General features: G+C 54.8%; 1 protein-coding gene across 4 annotated transcripts; it reads left to right on the top strand.

Annotated features, from left to right (window-relative positions):
• The first annotated feature begins 900 nt into the window (after window positions 1-900).
• On the top strand, window positions 901-15769 carry BRAT1 (BRCA1 associated ATM activator 1). Of its 4 annotated transcripts, none has more exons than XM_082360960.1 (15): window positions 901-2119; window positions 2692-2879; window positions 2963-3105; window positions 6662-6816; window positions 8827-8971; window positions 9471-9843; window positions 10119-10235; window positions 11289-11380; window positions 12087-12205; window positions 12279-12465; window positions 12692-12765; window positions 13849-13951; window positions 14073-14171; window positions 14355-14530; window positions 14857-15769. In XM_082360960.1, the coding sequence occupies exons 3-15, from the start codon at window positions 2979-2981 to the stop codon at window positions 15550-15552; spliced, it is 2463 nt and encodes an 820-aa protein (XP_082217086.1). In that variant the 5' UTR covers window positions 901-2119; window positions 2692-2879; window positions 2963-2978; the 3' UTR covers window positions 15553-15769. The 4 variants fall into 4 exon arrangements, with proteins under 4 accessions (XP_082217086.1, XP_082217085.1, XP_082217084.1 ...); XM_082360959.1 differs by having other exon boundaries at window positions 904-2119; window positions 8824-8971; XM_082360958.1 differs by having other exon boundaries at window positions 907-2119; window positions 14854-15769.
• The last annotated feature ends 2622 nt before the right edge of the window (window positions 15770-18391 follow it).

Below are 18391 nucleotides of genomic sequence, written 5' to 3'. Positions count from 1 at the left end.
GAGTTTGCAGCCACTGTATTCAGTGTGCATCATGAAGATCTTTAGGCGAGTTGGGCTGCAAAGTTTATTTACATTATTAGCAAGTATAACCTGCCCTTTCTTTTCATACAGACCTCCAAGGGCATCTACTCTGTCCCCCTGCCCTGCTTTATTTTTCCAGCCCCCTGGCCTTTATGATCTACAAGAACTTCCCATGTCTAGCATGTAAGCTCTCTGGGGCAGGGCTGTGTTTTGTTCACGGCTGTATCTCTGTCCTTTGGAACAGGGTCTGGCACATAGCAGGTGCTCAATCAATAGGTATTTGGTGCCCGGCAAGTCATAACTTCTCTGTGCCTGTGTCCTCAAATATAAATTGGAGAAAAGCATTGTGGTGAGGATCAAATGAGTCAGTATCTCTAAACTGCTTAGTGCAGTTGCCGGTTCCAGAGTGAGCACAGTGTGACAGTGTTAGTACACTGTTATGAGGTGAACAAATGAATGAGTCTCCACACAGGGTAGTGTGGTGTAGCAGGACGAATGCCTGGCAGGTTATTACTGTTCGAATTGCAACACCACCAATTATTATGAGTCCATGACCCTCGTTTCTTCAGTCTCTTCATCTGTACAACAAAGGGGGTGAGCCACACGGTGGTCGGACGCTGTCTCCCCACAAGTTGGTTAGTGCTCAGGAGCCCAGGTTTAGTAGTTTCACCATCGTCTCCTTGTCTGCAAAGTAGAAACAGTTTCAGGGCTTTTGTTGGCACTGAAGGAGAAAACATAGCTAAAATTCAGCATGGTGCCTGGCACATGGTAAACACCTCAAAAACACAAGCTACCAGGTAACACTTTGCCGCTGGTCCAATTACTTGAATGGTATTTTAAATGGCAAAATTTTATTTGTTCTGAAATTATCCCCTTCGCTCATTGGCGCTCCTCTGCTCTGTGAAGCCCTGTTTCCTGAGTGGTGTCAGGTACAGTCTGTACCCCAAGTTCTGGTTCCCTATTTACACCTTCCCTGATGGATCCTAAAAGAAACCACATGCTCTCCTCTGAGGTGCCACCAGAGTTGTTTATAAAAGGTGAATCTTACCAGGCTTCTCACCTTCTTAACTTCCATCTGCTTCCTCGGGATATTGTTCATGTGGCAGACAAGTGCCTTCACGATCTAAACTACCTATGCGCCAGTACCTCCTGCTCCTCTCCCTCTCCTGGGGCTCCACAAACCCCCTGCCCTTCCTGCATCTGTTGTTTCACTTACTTTCTCTTAGTTACAGACGGTTCCAGAATTTCCATGCTTCCACTTACAGTGTTTTGACTTTACAATGGTGCAAAAGCAATACATATTCAGTAGAAACCGTACTTCAAATTTGGAATTTTGATCTTCTCACATGCTGCCGATATGCGGTAAGTAGGATCCTTTCTCATGACGCTGGGCTGCGGCGGCGAGCTGCAGCTCCCAGGCAACCACGCAATCACAAGGGTAAAAAACCATCCACTTACAGCCATTCTGTACCCAGACAACCATCCTGTTTTTCACTTTCAGTACAGTATTCCATCAATTACATGACATATTCAACGCTTTATTATAAAATAGGCTTTGAGTTAGATGATTTTGCCCAACTGTAGGCTAATGGAATCGTTCTGAGCAAGTTTTAGGTAGGTTACGCTAAGCTATGATGTTGGGTGGGTTAAGGGCATTAAATGCATTTTGGACTTACAAACGGGATGAAACCCCATTGCAAGCGGAGGAAGATCTGTCTACTACGCGGCTGGCGCTTTGCTTCGCTTGCCCGCCCAGACACGTGGTCCTTTGGCCGGCGAGGCCACGCCCCTTCACGCATAGCCACGCCCCTTCCGCCGAAAGCCCTGTCTTCCGGGCGCAAAGCCTGCCGGATCCCCGAGCACTTATCTGTGAGCGTCCGGGTGGGGGTGGGTGCTGGGTCAGGTGGACGCGTTCGGCGGTGGCATGTCCTTCTCAGCCTGAGCTCGTTCCCCGAGCCTGGGCCCTCTGGGCTCTCGGAGTCGCCTCCAGGGCGCTTTCACGGTTCCCCACGCCCGCGGTCCCCGTCCTCGCCCCCTCTAAGCCCGGCGGGTCGCACGGCACGGGGCGGGGCCTGCAGCGGTGACGGACGCGAAGCGGGTGAGGCGCGCGCCAGGGAAGGGGTTGCGGTCGCTGTGGCTGGCCCCGCGGGGTCGGGGTTCGGGGCCCGGGACCAGGGCCGGAGAGCAGCCTGGGGCCCGCGTGCGTGGCCCGGGCTGGGCCGCGGCCGCCGGCCTGGCGTCCTCAGCGGGGTCCACAGGGAGGGCGCCTTGCGCAAGGACTTAACCTGGCCAGGGACAGACAGACGCCCCAGCCCAGGCAGGCCTGTTCCTGACCCGGCAGACAAGAGTCACTGGCCACCCCACCCCCCTGCAAGAGCCCTCCCTGAGCACAGGACCGACGGGCTCCCTGAACTCTTCCCAGGCCGGACACGCAGGTCCAGTTGCCGCCCCGGGAGGAACCGGCAGTGGGCAGGGCGCCTTCCCCCCCGCACACTCCTGCTGCAGGGTTTTCACACTGATCCTGGGAGGGACACACACACACCTCCGGTCTGGACTGAGCCGCTCTGCCTCCTGCACGTGGCCGGCCCCAGAGCGCGCACACGCCCCTCGCTCTGGCCCGCCTGCAGCCTCGGTCAGCTTCGTGCTCCCTTCATTCTCGCCTCCCACCAGCGTCCCGGGTTGGCCGACTTTGAGCTGCCCAGGCCTCATGCTGTACTTCAGATTCCCTTCCATCTCCACCGCCAGAACTGAGGGCTCTGCTTGCTCTTGGCAACCTCCGGTCCCAACTGCGCTGAGGCTTTACATCGATCCCGGCAGCTTGGAGTTTGCGTCTGAAGAGTGTGGTCACCTGGCCTGAGGTGAAAGTCCTGGGGCCTGGGCGGGCGTGGGGACTGCCTGGGACTAGGGCCGGTGGCGTCTGGCCCTGACATTGCCTTTGCAGGAACCCCAGCCTCGTCATGGACCCAGAGTGCTCCCGGCTCCTCCCTGCCCTCTGTGCCGTCCTGGCCGACCCCAGGCAGCCTGTGGCAGACGACACGTGTTTGGAGAAGCTGCTGGACTGGTTTACAACAGTAACCGAAGCGGGTAAGGGTGAGGGTGCTGCTGGTGGTTTTCCCCGGAGGCCAGAGGGTGCCGGGCTCCCCTGTCCTCGGGGAGGACTGTCTGTCCAGTGTCCTTCCTTCATATCTTAAAGGTTCCCCCTGGCTTTGGGCACGCGGCAAGCTGAGCCCAAGGGGATGGTCAGGAGAGCTCGAGCTGCAGGCCTCCCGTTACTCGGGCCATGCTAGGCGGCCGCCGAGGCCACGGGACAAACTTATCTTCTTGTTTGCATCGCATTTTTTTTGTTTTAAGAAATCGGTTTTTCTTTCTGATTATGTAAGTAATACATATTGTTTATATAAAACTTGAACAGCACAGAGGAGTAAAGAGGAAGATTAAACCACTCCGAACATTTTTTTCCTTCCAACCTTTTTTCTTGACACATCATAATTCTGTACTTTTCTTATAAAAATGAGGTCACACCGTAAATACAACGTGGTATCTTACTTTTTCTCTCTTACTGTCCTAGTGGGTGTTTTCCCCACTGACACGTTGATTTTATTGACTGTATGTCAGTTTGCTCTGTGAATGGACCTTAATTTTACAATTAGTCCACTGTTGTTAGATGTCCGTGTTTCTAATGTGTCATTATTATAAATAATGACATAATGGCTTTCTCTGTACGTAAATCTGCTCATGTAAATGTTTGGCTGATAATTGTTTTAGTGTGGGTTACGTGTCATAAATTTCTGCTATTTGTTTCTTTGGTTTACCCTGTTCTTTTACCCTCTTTTGAGTTGAATATCTAGGTCTGTCTTGTTTTCTAATAGATGCATTTAAGGCTACACATGTCTCTGAAGGTATCACTTTAGCTGCACCCTGCAAGTCTTACTATGCGGTGCTTTTGTTGTGATTTACTTCCAAATATTTCATACTTTTCATTATAATATTTCTTCATCCACAAATTATCAATATTTAAAGGGTATCTTTAGATTCATGACATGGGGTTTTTTTTCAGTCTTTTTGTTACTGATTTCTAATTTATTTCATTGGAGTTAGAAAGTATTTGTATTTTGATTCTTTTATATCTGTTGAGGCTTTTATCGTGGCGTAGTACACAGACCATTTTTGCACATATTCTATAGATTTCTCTATAGGATATTACTTTTTGGTATTTATAGAGTCCTCAATTGTGGCCTAGTAGTTAAATTAAAAAAAAAACTTTTTAATTGAAGTATAGCTGATTTACAGTGTTGTGTTAGTTTCTGGTGTACAGCAAAACGATTTGTTTTTTTTTGTATATATATACACACACGCTTTTTCAGAGTCTTTTCCATTATAGTTTATTACAAGATATTGACTCCAGCTTCCTGTGCTATACAGTAGAACCTTGTTGTTTATCTTATATATAGTACTTTGTATCTGCTAATCCCAAACTCCTGATTTATACCCCCCCCTTCCCCTTTAGTAACCATAAGTTTGTTTTCTATGTCTGTGAGTCTGTTTCTGTTTTGTAAATAAGTTAATTTGTATCATTTTTTTTAGATTCCATATATAAGTGATATCATATGATATCTGTTTTTCTCTGTCTGACTTACTTCACTTAGTATGATAACCTCTAGGTGCATCCATGGTGCTGCAAATGGCATTATTTCATCCTTTTTTATGGCTGAGTGATAGTTCATTCTATACACACACACACACACCCCACATCTTTATCCATATCTGTCGCTGGACAGTTAGGTTGCTTCCATGTCTTGGCTGTTGTAAATAGTGCTGTGATGAATTTTGGGGTGCATGTATCTTTTCAAATTATGGTTTTCTCCAGATATATGCCAGGAATGGGATTGCTGGATCATACGGTAACTCTATTAAAAATTATTTTTAAATAGCTTTATTTGAGATTTGATTTACATACCATGAAATTGATCTATTTAAAGTGTGTAATTCAGTGGTTTTTAGTAAATTCACACAGTTTTGCCACCATCCAAAGGTTAATTTTGCAACATTTTCATCCCCTTAGAAGAAACCTGGTATCCATTGGCAGTTAATCTCTATTCCCTCCTCCCGCAGCCTGTATGTATTTTCCTCAGTGTCGTACATGATGAAAAGAATATAGTCTCCATACTTGTTCCTCAGTTCAAGTTTACATTGTTAAAACCTGTGATGTTCTTGCTAATTTGTTTGCTTAATTGTTTTTGAGAGATATGTGAAAATCTTAAACTAAGATGGTGGATTCAACAATTTCTCTTTGAAATTCTGTCTTTTTTCTCCCTTTGTATATTTTGAAGTTAGGTTAGGTATGTACAGTCTTAGACTGTTATATCTTCCAGGATTTGGCTGTTTGAGCAATGACTTCCTTTCTAAAGCTCTGACAGAGCTTTTTGCTTTAAAGTCAGTTTTGTTTGATATTACTCTTGCTGCAGCAGCTTTTTAAAAATTAGGATTTGCCAACTGTATCTTTTCAGCCTTTACAAATGTGGCCTTCTGTGTTGTCACGCTTCATTGTTTCTTGCACACAGTGTGATGCTAGCCTTTGGTTCTTGATCTAGTCTGCACAGCTCTTTATTCTCATGGACAGTTTAATTTGTTTCATTTGTTGAGTTTACTGTTATATTGGAACCTATTTTTACTATATTCTTTTGCATTTAAAACATTTTTTCCATGCCTTGTCGTTGTGCCTTTTACCTCCTTTTCTGCCCCCCATCGGTTTAATAAAGCTTTTGTTTTTTCAGTCTTTCTGGTTTTGAAGTGAAGTTTTGAAGCATTCTGCTTACGTTTTGGGGGGTTACTCTTACGTGCAAACTGGATTTTAAAAGTTGAAAGTCAGCTAGAATCTCTGTCTTCTGCGCCAGCCACACACGGAGCCTCGGGCACTTTAACTCCAGCTCGGTCCAGTCTTCCGTGGTTTGTCGTCTGGTGTTTTGATTCTGTTTTGTTTTAAACTCCTTCAAAAGTTAACTTAATTTTTAAAGTCAGTGCTTTTTTAGGTTCGCCCACGTTTTTGGTTTCTTTGATTCTTGCTTCTCTCTCCTTCACCCTGGTTTTCCCTCCTTGCTGTGCCATTCATCGTCCTTTCACAAGGGCCTCGCAGTGGAGGCCCTCCCAGCGTTGCCCCAGGTTTCCTCCCCCTTCCCCTGCCCCACCCCCGGCAGCGCTTTGGAATGACAGAGCAGTCGCGAAGAGACGTTTTAGATGCCACGTCTGGAAAAGAATGCCTGTTCCATTGCGCTTCTTGCTTTCGTATTCTCAGTTTAAGAGAAAAGTATCCATTGGAGAGGTGAAAATTGTCTTCTGCTTCAGTTTGCATTTCTTTTTCATAATCAGCAAGGCAGAACATCTTTCGTGGTTTGCTGGCCATTTGTATATTCTGTCCAAGTCCCTTGCCTGTTGTTAGGTATTGGCTTTCTACATTGTCCCCCTCATTGAATTAAAGTTATGGATCCTTCGTGGCAGTTGTTGCAGCTGTTTCCTCCCAGTTGGACTGCTAAGTCTAATAGCCTGAGAGAAAGGGAGTCTGGGGGCTGCCAGAAGAATGGCCCCTCAGGGAGGCATGCGCTGTGCCCCTGGTGACATGCTTCCCGGCTGGGCCTGTCTCCAGGGTCCAGCCTCCTGTTACTACAGGAGAATCCCTGCCTGGTAGAGCTGCTGTTCCGCGTGCTGAAATCCCAGGACCTAAGTTCCAGAATCCTCTCCTTCTCACTCCGCCTCGCAGGGATATTTGCAGCCCAGGAAGACTGCTTCCAGTATCTTCAGGTGAGCCTGGGTCCTCCCACCTGAGTGACCCACCTTCTCCTGCAGGTACACAAAGCAGTCTCCGAACCTTGTTTTGCTCCCGTGTCTTGACGTGTACCGCAAGGTTTTTATTCCTGAGTATAATTCTCCTTTGAAAAACTCACCAGGAATGGTGTTGGGTTGAACGGGGAACATCTTAAAATAAGGCAGAGCTGGGGCTGGCTCTCTGCTCTGACGCCGCCCTTCACAGGTGCTCCTCAGTCCAGCAGCGCAGGCTCCAGGGGCCCAGCCCACCCCAGCTCGCTGCGGGACAGGCTTCCCAGGATGTTCTGCACTGAGGTGTGTTTTAGGAAATGACTTCACGTGTGATAATCCACCCATACCTCTGCTTTGCAGTTGGTAAAACACCTCAGTTTACAAAATCACATTCATGTTATCCTGGGCACCTTGGCCAGTAAGCAGGTCAGGAGTCTTCATCTTTTTCCTGGATTAGGAGACAGTGAAGGCTTAATATAAGAATCCCACAGAACTGGCAGAGCTCACACTAGATCCTGAAGGGTCGCACTGTTCGAATGCTCTGTTACACCATCTGTTTCTCTGAAAGTAAATCCTCAGTCCCGGTCAGATGGCCTTCCCCAACTTCATTGATTTCCTGAGTACTTCCCAGTTCCCATCTCTACTTCTCCAGGGCCTCCTCTTCCTTCCCAAGGCTGACCATGGCTTTAGAGGCTTAGAAGGCCGCTGACTGCCCTTCAGTCTGGTGGTTGGCCCCCTGTACGTGGGGACGAGGGACAGGGGCAGGTTCGGGCTCTGAGTCGCAGTGGAAGGCTGCTCTCTGTCCTGGGCCCATGGCACTGTCTTGGGCTCCTGTTCCCTTTTCACCTGGCCTTTCACAGGCTCCCAGGGGACCTGGCACCCCTAAGGGCCCTTCAGCAGCCAGATGCGCATCAGTAGCTGGTGTCTGGGCAGGGGACATGAGGTCAAACTACTTGAGGCAGGGGCCCGAGCCTTTGTACCTTCCCATTGGCTACGAGCTGCCCCCAGGGAGAGGCTGTAGCTCTGGGGGGGCATTTCGGTGACGCGAGGTCCCACAGAGGGCCTGCCCTGTGAGCTGCCGCCTCCAGCAACACCCCTCAAGGCCTCGAGGCCATTGCGGAGTTGGAGTCATCCTTGAGCGACTGGAAGTGTGTCTCCGAGGCCCTGTGGTCTCTTACCCTGGAGTCTGAGATGACTTGAGGGTGGGGACCAGCATTTTATTGTCAAGATAGACAAGGCTCAGAGCTAGTAGCTACACCCGTGAGGGGCTCCGTTGGTAAGAGGCAGCCCCCGAGTTTCCCACTCGTTGTGTTGGCACCCTGTAGTGAACAAGAATCTTGTGCACGTGGCAGCAGATCAGGACAATGCGTATTGTCCTGTGGACGTCCACGAGCAGATGGGGATTGAGTGGGGAGTTAGCCACTGCCTGCTGACGGGGTGGGGTGGCCAGCTTCGTAGGGGCAGTGGTCTTGCAGCCGGGTTGTAAGGGGTTTGAGCAGGTGTATGGGGGGGGTAGGCCTGACTCATGGGGCGTGCTGGGGAATCCAGGGTAGGGGACACCTGGAGGAGGGCAGGTGCCCTGGAGGACCCCGAGTGCCAAGCACAAGAGCCCAGTCGGCTGTGGAGACCTTTGGGGGTCCTTGAGCGCAGCATGTCATGGTCAGAGGGGGACCTTGGGCGTTGCAGCTGGTGGGCTGTGTGGGGGAAGGGTTTCTGAAGTGAACGGTGACAGGGTTGATGAGCCTTTACGGAAAACCCAGTTCTTCCTTCCGAAGTTCTCTCCCCTGGAAGGCAGAGGTGGCAGTGCGGTGGCCGCCATCGGCTGGCCCTGGTGGCCACCTGCCACCTCTCACAGGCTCTTTGTGTCGGCAGCTCACGAGAAAGTTCCCCCAAAGAAGAGCCTCGACCAGCTGTGAACGATAGAAAAGCCATCGCTGATGTGTGGTCCCCCGGGACCTTGCTCAGGTCACCACTTCCTCCTCTGCTTCCCAGCAGGGGGAGCTGCTGCCCATGCTCTTCGGGGAGGAGGGCCCCCTCGGAGGAGCGGCCTGGACGGCCCCCGCTGTGCGCAGCGGCTGGATCCGGGGCCTGCGCACCCTGGCACAGCACCCTAGTGCCCTGCGCCTCCTTGCCGCCTGTGGTGAGTGCCCCCGTCTGCCCTGCCTTCCGCCTCTGCCCTTGCTGTGCCTGATGCTGTGCGACTCCTGGGAAGTCACTGCACCTTGCCGGGTCTCTTCCTCTGAACGTGAAAGTGGCTGTGGTATGGTAGGGCTGTTGTGAGGAACGTTCGGGGTGACCAAGGGTTGGAGGCCCCTCAAGGGTGTACGGTGTCCTGTGGCTTATAGGTGAGACCCAGCAGTTGGGGTGGCTTTGAAACTGCTGAGAAGAATCCAAAGTGGCCGGGGTTCTAAAGCCCCTCGCCCTGTGATCCCTCCGTCTGATTCCTGTGCCTCTGAGTAGCGGGGAGGCTGGGCCTCTAACGGTGCCTCCGCGCTGGGTGGTTTCTGAGTTCTGTCCGCGAGGTTCTGAAGTCAGTGGTTAAAGCTGCTCAGTGGCTTCCGCGTCGCTGCTGTCACCATGGACTCTGTTCCAGCTGAACCCTGTTTCTTTCCCCACCCGTTGTCCCTCCCCCTCCCCAGGTGCTGTTGACACCATCTTCTCCCTGCAGGGAGATCCCAGCCTGTTTGTGGCCTCGGCAGCCGGGCAGCTCCTGGTGCACATCCTGGACTTGGCGATGCGAGGCCCAGCCGAGGGCCGCTGCAGTCCGCAGGCTTGTGACTGGCCAGCGTGTGCCCAGAAGATTGTGTGTCACATCGAAGACTCCCTGTGCTCCGTGGCCACCCCGCAGGTCACACAGGCCCTCAATGTCCTGACCACCGTGTTCGGGCACTGCCATGGCCTTTGGACGCAAGGCCTTTGGGTGCGGCTGAGCCCCCTCGTGGCCCGCCTGCTCGAGAAAGACCCTGTCCCAGCCTCACACTCGCTCGTGGATCTCCTCCTCAGCGTGGCCCGGTCAGGCCCCCGGGGCGCAGCTGGTGGGGTGGGCAGGAGGGGGTGCTTGTTTTCTTCGGGAAGTCTTGGGGCAGCCATCACACCTGGGCCACATCTCACTGGCTGCCCGAGAACGCTGCCTTGAGCAGAGGGGACACCAGAGGGGGTCTGAAAGCCCGCACACCCGGGAAGGGCCTTCCGTCTCAGCCGGCACACCCAGTCCAGGCCACGGCGGCCCCCGGGCACGGTGTGGGCTGGACGGGGGAATGACGTTCTTTTCCTGGGCTCCTCCGCAGCTCTTCTGTGCCGAGTTCTGACCGTGGCCTGTGGGAGACTTTGGCCCAGACTCTGAGCCACTTGAGCCCCACACAGGCAGGGCCTCTGGCTTTGGGGATCCTGAAACTGCAGGACTGGTAAGGATTGGGGTTCATGTTGTGTGAGGCGGGCAGAGAGGTCAGGGAACTTCAGGGGAGCTCCTGAAACCAGAGATCAGTCAGAGGCGGCTGGCCGGGGCGTGGCCGGGCAGTCCGTGGGTTATCACCAAGGTGTTGGCACAGGCTCTGGCTTCTACATTTTTTAGTGGTGGAATAGCTTTTTCACAGGCTCCCCAAAGATAAAAGAGACTCTCAGAGCAGCCCTGCTCAGAGCAGGGTTGGGTTCATACTCAGGATCTGCTCAGCTGCCTTCTGCCACCTCCCCAGTGGCCTCACCTTGTGGATTCTGGGCCGCCCCGTGTGCATGCCACTGGGGTGGGTACCAGGGGCTGTGGGACGGTGGAGGGGGACCCAGTAGACAGGAGTGACAGGACAGATTCCCAGAGGGAGAGAGATGTGCGCCCTACCAGGAAGGGGGTGTGGGGTCCGGAGAGGTGGGAAGGAAGAGAAATCATTCCAGGGTTTCGGGCGGACTAGAGCCGGTCTTGTTGGCCCAGGTCTGGGGTGAAAGTGGGCACAGGGCGCTGGGGGTACGATGCCAGCCTGGCTCTGGGCTCCAGGGTCTCCGGATGTTCAGAGAGAGGGAGTGGTCCGAAGGGAGAGGGAAGGATTGGGCAGCTGGCTTGGAGGGAGAGCTCTGTACCAGCTCGGCCTCCCAACCACCCTGGGCCCAAGCACATCGGCGAGACCATGTTCCAGAACGTAGGAAAGGATATCTCAGCGTTGGGAGTACTTCCGGGAGGTGGGGCATCCCATCCCTTTGGCCCTGAGCAGGCACTGCCCATTGGAGTGGGTGTGGCCAGGCCTTGCCCAGGCTCTTCCCGGGGCCTGGGTGGTGCTTCCTGGCAGCTCCTTGGAGTCCCAGGCCAGCGGTGTGAGTGCCGGTCACAGTGCTTACAGGGAGGCTGTGTCTCGAGGGGGTGTCCAGATCCCCAGCACTGACCCCTTTGGCCCAGACTTGCTGGGGATATTAGGAGGGTAGCCAGCTTGCCTGAGGGCGGGGGCAGCCCTCACCGTGTCCTCTGTCCTCAGTCCACAGGCGCTGAGGACCCAGGCCTTCGGCGTCCTCCTCCAGCCCCTGGCCTGTGTCCTGGAAGCTGCTGCTCAGGCCCCTGGACCTCCAGGTAGGCTGCTGGGAAGGGTGGGCAGGTGCAGGAAGGCAGGACCCTGGGGTCCTGAGAACGTCCTTGGGGCCAGGGCGGGCTGATGGGCAGCGGGGTACCTGGCTTGCCACGCCCCCTAAGAGTGAAGGTGGCTGCGGTGTCGGCTGCCGCCCCGGGTGTGACTGCTGCTCGCGTCCCCGCCTGGGAGTTCATAGGGCAGCATTGCCCGCTGTGGGCATCAGCTGGAGCGGCCCCCAGAGCAGCTGACCCTGGGAGTTGGTGGTGGTTACCGGGGGCCTGGGCCACGTGGATGGTTCCTGACCCAGAGCGGGCACACGGGCTTGGCGCTCGTCCTCCCAGAAGGTCAGTTCTGCGACGGGAGAGTGAGTTTCCTCGCTGCGACTTGGCTTGCTTCAGCCGCACGATGGGGTGAGGATTAGAGAAGGGGGCCCAGCTGTGCCTCAGAGCCGCATGTCGAGCGTAGAGATGGGCCTCTGACCCGCGGAAACCGGCCCGGGCATGGGCTGCAGGGAGAGTGGGACTGCTCGAGAGCCCTGCAGACAGGTTCAGACCTCAGCTCCGGCCGGCTGGACGCCGGCCTGGACGAGCCACCTGCTCGGAACGTCCGGGCCTGGTCTCTGGCGTGAAGCAGTGACCAGCGGCAAGGCCTGTGGTGGCCACGCAGGAGGTGCCCGCTAACCGGGAGCTGTTTCTGGCTGTCCTGCAGGCTTGCTGCGTGGGGCTGCAGGCGACCCGATGGCGGTGGACACGCTCCTCTGCTCCAAGTCAGCCTGCGTGGGTCTCCTGTGCTGCGCTCTCACCCACCTGGGGCTGCTGCAGCCGCTGGTAGGTACGGCCCGGCCCGGCTCCACACTGGCAGTGGGACTTGTGGCCTGCACTGACCCTCCCTCTCCCCCAGCCCCAGCGCCCCTCGCCCTGGCCGCAGGCGCCCCTGCTTGGGGCTGCGGTGACGGTCCTGCGGCTCTGCAGTGGCTCAGTGGCCCCCACCTCCGATGTGGGCGGCCGCCTCTGTGCGATCCTGGTGGGCTGTGGCCGGGTCCAGCGAGCTGCCCTGGATTTCCTGGGGGCGCTGTCTCAGGGGGCCGGTAAGTGAGAATGCTCTCTCCGCACAGCTCGGGTGTTGGGCGAGCCCCACAGCTGCGCAGAGATGTCCCCAGACTGCTGTCCTCCGCGCGTCTCCTCTGGGGCAGGGGCTGGGATTCAGCTGACCGATGGGTTCTGCCCCCTCTTCTCCTTGGGCTGCCACACTTGCGGGCTGGGGAGGCCCCAGGGTAGGAGGTTGGGTGCTTCAGCCATCCACGTCTGTCTCAGGCCCTCAGGAGTCGGTGACGCAGGTGTTTTCCGTTCTCCTGGAGTACCTCATGAGCCCTGAGTCCAGCTCCATGGTACACGCACAGGGTGCGGGGGGGGGGGGGGAAGGGGAGGGGGAGGAAGGCAGAGGCAGGGTACCCCTGCAGGCCTCTCTGGGGCCAGAATTGCCTCTTTTTTTTTTTTTTTTTTTTTTAAATAATTAAAAAATTTTGGCTGTTTGTTGCTGCGTGCGGGCTTTCTCTAGTTGCAGTGAGCGGGAGCTACTCTTTGTTGCGGTGCACGGATTTTGCATTGCAGTGGCTTCTCTTGTTGCTGAGCATGGGCTCTAGGTGCAGCGGGCTTCAGTAGTTGTGGCTCGCAGGCTCAGTAGTTGTGGCTCGCAGGCTCTAGAGTGCAGGCTCAATAGCTGTGACGCACGGGCTTAGTTGCTCCGTGGCATGTGGGATCTTCCCGGACCAGGGCTCAAACCCGTGCCCCCTGCGTTGGCAGGCGGATTCTTAACCACTGCGCCACTAGGGAAGTCCCCAGAATTGCTTCTTAAAGTGAGTTTCAAGGGGCAGGCAGCTGCACAGGGTTCGGCCCGGGGCCTGGCATCGGTGGAGATTGAGTGAGGGGTCACCGGGCTGTGGAAAGCAGGGAGAGGATCCAGTCTTACAGGGAATTCTCCACGAGAGATGTAAACTAGAACCAGGTGGCCCTTACGCCTGGGCTCCAAACTCTCATTGAGGTTTCCTGCAAATCTCCCCGTTCTTGTAGCCCCAGGGTTGAGTCATGCTCTGGAGGTGCAGGATTAGCATGTGCAGTGAGCAGGCAGTGGGGAGATTGGATGATAGGCCTGGCAGATTCCGGGGCTTTCAGGAAAAGGTGCCGTGGGTAGTTCCTCCTGTTTTGGTGCAGAAATTTCATTTCCCCGTTAGTGGGGCTTCCTGACAAGAGCTGCCCCCTCCTCTTCTCTCTCGCTAGTCTTGGATGCCAGTCTGCCGCTTCCAGAGGCTTCTGCCTCGTAAAAATGAAGTCCAGTGTTCCCTCTCCCCACGCACCCTGTCCCCATCTTACACCCCAGGGCAGGGGCAGGGGCAGGGGCATTGGAAGGTGGACGGGGGCAGGCGGGCCAGCTCACCCCTCCTGGCCCTGCAGCCCCACTCTTCCCGCTCCAGGTTCTGAAGAAGGCCTTTCAGGCCACACTCAGGTGGCTCCTGAGCTCACCCAAGACCCCCGGCTGCTGCGACCTGGACCCCCGCACCCAGCTGTTCCTCAGGGGTAATCCCAGCCCCTCCCAGGGGAAACCGAGGGAGGAGCAGGGATGGAGGCGACTGGGGGCTGGGCGGGAAGGCAGGGTGGACATGGCCCGGGCCCCTCTGAACCGTTCCCCCTGCCCCAGAGCTGCTTCCTGTGCTACAGAAGCGCCTGTGCAGCCCCTGCTGGGAGGTGAGGGACTCAGGCCTCGAGTTCCTGACCCAAATGACCAGACACTGGGGAGGTGAGTGCAGGGGGCGGGGCCGGGGGCGGGGCGGGGCCCTGTGGGAGGGCTGGCCTGGCCTTGGCACACTGTTGTCCCCAGGTAGTTGGGAACTCGGACCACCTAGGCTGCCTCTGGGAGAGGGAGGAGAGGCTGTGGACTCAGCTTTTGGTCATAGCTGGTTGTGGCTGCTTGGACCCCCAGGGCAGGCCGGCTTCAGACAAGCGCTCCTTGCTTCAGAGGTGCCCGAGCTCACCAGGCAGCTTCTGCAAGACCCTGAGAGTTACGTCCGCGCGAGCGCAGTGACCGCCACAGGGCAGCTGTCTAGCTGGGGGCTGCTTGCCGCCCCTGCCAGCCCTGAGCGCCCAGGGGCTCAGCAGGTAGGAGGCAGTGGGTCCTGTGGCCGTGTGCCCACCTGGCGGCTGTCCTGATGCCGGGGTGGAGTGGGTCTGCCGCCCAGGGGTGGCATTCGGGGTCGGGCGTGTCCCCTGAATCTCCGGCTCCGCCTCCTGGAAGCCCTGTCACTTGGACACGGCCACCCCCGTTTGACGGTGGGCAGATGGGGGGCTGAAGGGCACATCGCCTGAAGGAAGCCGAGCGTGGCGGGGGGTCCTCAGGGGGGTTCTCCCTGCTGCCCCCCGAGCCCGTCCGCGGGAACTCGACTTCCCTGGTCCCTCCCCCCTCTCCCCACCCCGTCCTCCAGAAGAGCCTGCTCGTGGAGCTTCTGCACGTCCTCTGCGCAGACTCGGAGGGCTTCCCCCGGAGGGCCGTCATGCAGGTCTTCACCGAGTGGCTGAGGGACGGCCATGCTGACGTAGCTGAAGACCCGGAGCGGTTTGTGGCCCGAGTGCTGCAGGCGGCGAGCAGGGACCCGGACTGGGAGGTGCGGGCCCAGGGCCTCGAGCTGGCGCTGGTGTTCCTGGGGCGGCTGCTGGGCCCGCGCGGCTCCCACCGTCCCTGCGCCGTGGCCCTGCCCGAGGCAGCCCCGCTTGGCACGCTGGCCCAGGCCCTGCAGGTGCTCTGCCGTGTGCAGCTCTTTGAGTTTGCCTTCCGTGCCTTGTTTGACTGTGACCGACCTGTGGCCCAGAAGTCCTGTGATCTTCTCCTATTCCTGAGGGCCAAGGCTGCTCCCTGTGGCAGCCCGCAGGAGGCGGGGGACAGCCCCACCGTGGCCTCTGTGGAGGCCACCCTGCAGAGATGGCAGGCCGGTGAGCAGGGTCAGCCCCTGGGGTACCTGGAGCCTGGGGCCGTCATGGCTGTGCTGAGGTCTATAGACCTGGAGGGCCTTCGGGACACTCTGGCTGAGAGCAGCGACCACGTGGAGAAGAGCCCCCAGTCACTCCTGCAGGACATGCTGGCTGCCGTGGGCGTCCTCGGGGAGAACGAGGCCGACTGCTACTGACCCGCCTCGTGGCGACCTCCCCAGGACCCTGCTGCTGCACCACGTCCCGTCCTCGGGCCCTGCCATCCTGAGGGCTCTAGCCTGGCCTGGCTGCACAAGGGACCCTCCAGGGAAGCCAGGACCAGGTGAGCCCAGCAAGCTCAAAGAGCCCCACATTTTGATGTATTGCTGAAGAAGTGGCTTATTTTCTGCTCAAAATAAATGTGATTTGACGGTGCCACTGGGTCAGCACAGTGTTCTAAGACTGCCCAGGGGTAGGCCCCAGGCCTGGTAGGGGCTTGGAGAAACATCTGGGGTGGGACCCTCTACACAGTGGCCGTGTGCTTCCTTGGCATGGAGGGGTGGTTCCTCTGCTTGGATCCCACCATGCCCCAGGGACACCCAAGGTCAGAGAGCAAACAGCTCAGGCTGGAGAGTGTCTGGCCTTGGTCCCTGGCCCCTGACGATAGTGACCCCAGGTCTAACCAAGCCAGGTTTTCAGTCTCTGAACCCCCAGGATCAGCTTGACCTTGTAGCAGTTCAGAGCTCACCATTTCAACTCACCAGGCACGTAGAGTCGCCAGTGGTAACATCAGGGGAGTTGAGGTCTGGGCTGGTCCTCAGGTTACCAAACAGATGGTACACCAGTCCGAGCTCTGCCATTTCCCAGCCATGTGACCCTGGGCTGACCTGTTTTCTCATCTGTAAAATGGGGATTTTACTCTTTGCCTCCCAGAGGTAAGTGTCGCAGTGTTCTAAAGCACCCAGCACAGTCAAAGAAGAAATCTCAAGAGAAACTTAAAAATATTTTTAACTGAATGAAAATGAAATTACAGCTTACCAAAATTTGTGGGATGCAGCAGAAGCAGTGCTCAGAGGGATATTTATAGCATTGAATGCGTATATGAGAAAAGAAGAAACATCTAAAATCAATAAACTAAGCTTCCACCTTAGGAAACTAGAAAAAGAGCAAATTCAACCCAAAGTAAGCACAAGAAAAGAAATAATAAAAACTAGAGCAGAAATCAATGAAATTGAAAACAGGAAATCAACAGAGGAAATCAAGTAAACCAAAAACTGGTTTTTGAAGAGATCAATAAAGTCAGTAGGCCCCTAGCCGGGCTAAGAAAAAAGGCACAAATTACTAGTACCAGAAATAAAAGGGAACATCACTGCAGATCCCATGATAATTGAAAGGATAATAAAGGAACAGGGAGCAACTCTGTGCCCACAAATTTGATAACCTACGTGAGATGGACCAATTCTTTGAAAGACAATCTGCCAAACTGATACAAGAAATAGATGATCTGAGTAGGCCTGTATCTGTTAAAGAAATTGAATCAGTAACTAACAACTTTCCAAAACAAAGCATGAGGCCCAGATGGTTTCACTAGTGAATTCTACAAAGCATTTAAGGAAGAAATTATACCAGTCCTCTACAGTTTTCCAGAAGATAGAGCAGAGGGAATGCTTCCTAACTCATTCTGTGAGGCCAGCATTACCCTAATACCAAAACCAGACAAATATCCAAGAAAACTAGGGACCAGTATCTCTCATGATCATAGATACAGAAGACCTTAACAAAATATTAGCAGATTGCTTCCAACAATGTATAAAAAGAATTATACACCAAGAACAAGTGGGGTTTATTTCATGTATGCAAGGCTGGTTCAACATTTGAAAATCAAAGTGATCCATCACATCAACCGGTTAAAGCAGAAAAATCGCAATCATATCAATAGCTGCAGGAAAGGCATTTGGCAAAACCTCTGACTAGCCTCAGTTTTTAGATTGGGCTGAGAGGTGAAGACCCCACAGCCTCTGGAAAGGCCCATGTCCTTTGCTGTGTCATAGAAACTTCCTGGAGGGAGAGGCGTGTATGGACAGCAGGAGACCTGTTCCTGGGAGATCCTGTGCCCTGTGGAAAGCAGGTGGTGGTGTCTCAGGCAGAATTTGCATTCTTGGTGCAGGCCTAGCAGGTCTGTCGTCTCACTCCTTCACTAAGGCAAACGCCCATCCGACGGACCTACCTGGTCAAACCCTGGCTTCACCACTTACAGGCTGCTGTGTCCTCGGGCAGGTCATTTAATTCTGCTCAGCCTGGCCTTGTCTAGGCTTGGGGATGGACCTCCCCAAGCTGTTGAGAACTGACTGAGACATGGTGAATAAAATGCCTGACATTGTGACTTTCACAAAGAAGGTAGTCAACAAGAAGGTGTTGGCTTTTTCCTTTAGTCCCTCCTTGCCCTTAACTGCTGTTCCCAGGGTTGTGTGGGTCAGCCTGTTCTCTTCCTGCTCTGCCCACCTCCTCTGAGTGATTTAGTTCAGTTCCCTGGCTTCGCACACAGTCTTCACGCTGACAGGACTCCTGTCAGACTTCTCTGAGCCCTGGACCTGCATGTCCAGTGCTAGTGGGTCAGCTGCACTGGGATAGGACAAGGGCCCTGCACGTGTGACAACACTTAGCTGCATCCACTGCCCCTCTCTCGTGGATTCCTGCAGTCATTTCTCAAAGGGCCTCCTTCCAGCAGCCTTCCCTTCCTCTAATCTTACCCTCTCTGGCTGAAGCAATCTATCTAAACCTGGTCATTCTCACTCCCCTGCCTAGACCCTACCGTGGCTCCCCATTGTCAGCAGGCTGGCACACAAGACCCTTCAGGCTGGGCACCTGACATCTCCAGCACAGTCTCTTGCAAAGCCCTACCTTAGTCCAAACCCTGGAAAATCGCCAGCGTGTGACTATGTAAATTGCTTGGCGGTGCTTAGATTTCTGGGCCCCCTATCTGAGTTTCTGAAGCAGGAGGTCCATAGTGGGGCCTGTGAAGCTGCACTTTTTTTTTTGAAGCTGCATTTTTTTAAA

The sequence above is a fragment of the Balaenoptera borealis genome (assembly GCF_965194805.1).
Source record: "Balaenoptera borealis genome assembly, chromosome: 16".
Taxonomy (NCBI): domain Eukaryota; kingdom Metazoa; phylum Chordata; class Mammalia; order Artiodactyla; family Balaenopteridae; genus Balaenoptera; species Balaenoptera borealis.
The sequence above is the reverse complement of the archived record's forward strand: the minus strand, read 5'-3'. Positions and strand labels throughout refer to the sequence as shown.

What these genes read in the sequence shown, in the direction of transcription:
- BRAT1 (XM_082360957.1), top strand. Translation starts at nt 2,979, where the DNA reads ATGGACCCAGAGTGCTCCCGGCTCCTCCCTGCCCTCTGTGCCGTCCTG. An exon ending in TGGGGCTGCTGCAGCCGCTG is followed by an intron (nt 12,206 to 12,278) that starts GTAGGTACGGCC and finishes CCTCTCCCCCAG; the next exon opens with CCCCAGCGCCCCTCGCCCTG. An exon ending in AATGACCAGACACTGGGGAG is followed by an intron (nt 14,172 to 14,354) that starts GTGAGTGCAGGG and finishes TTGGACCCCCAG; the next exon opens with GGCAGGCCGGCTTCAGACAA.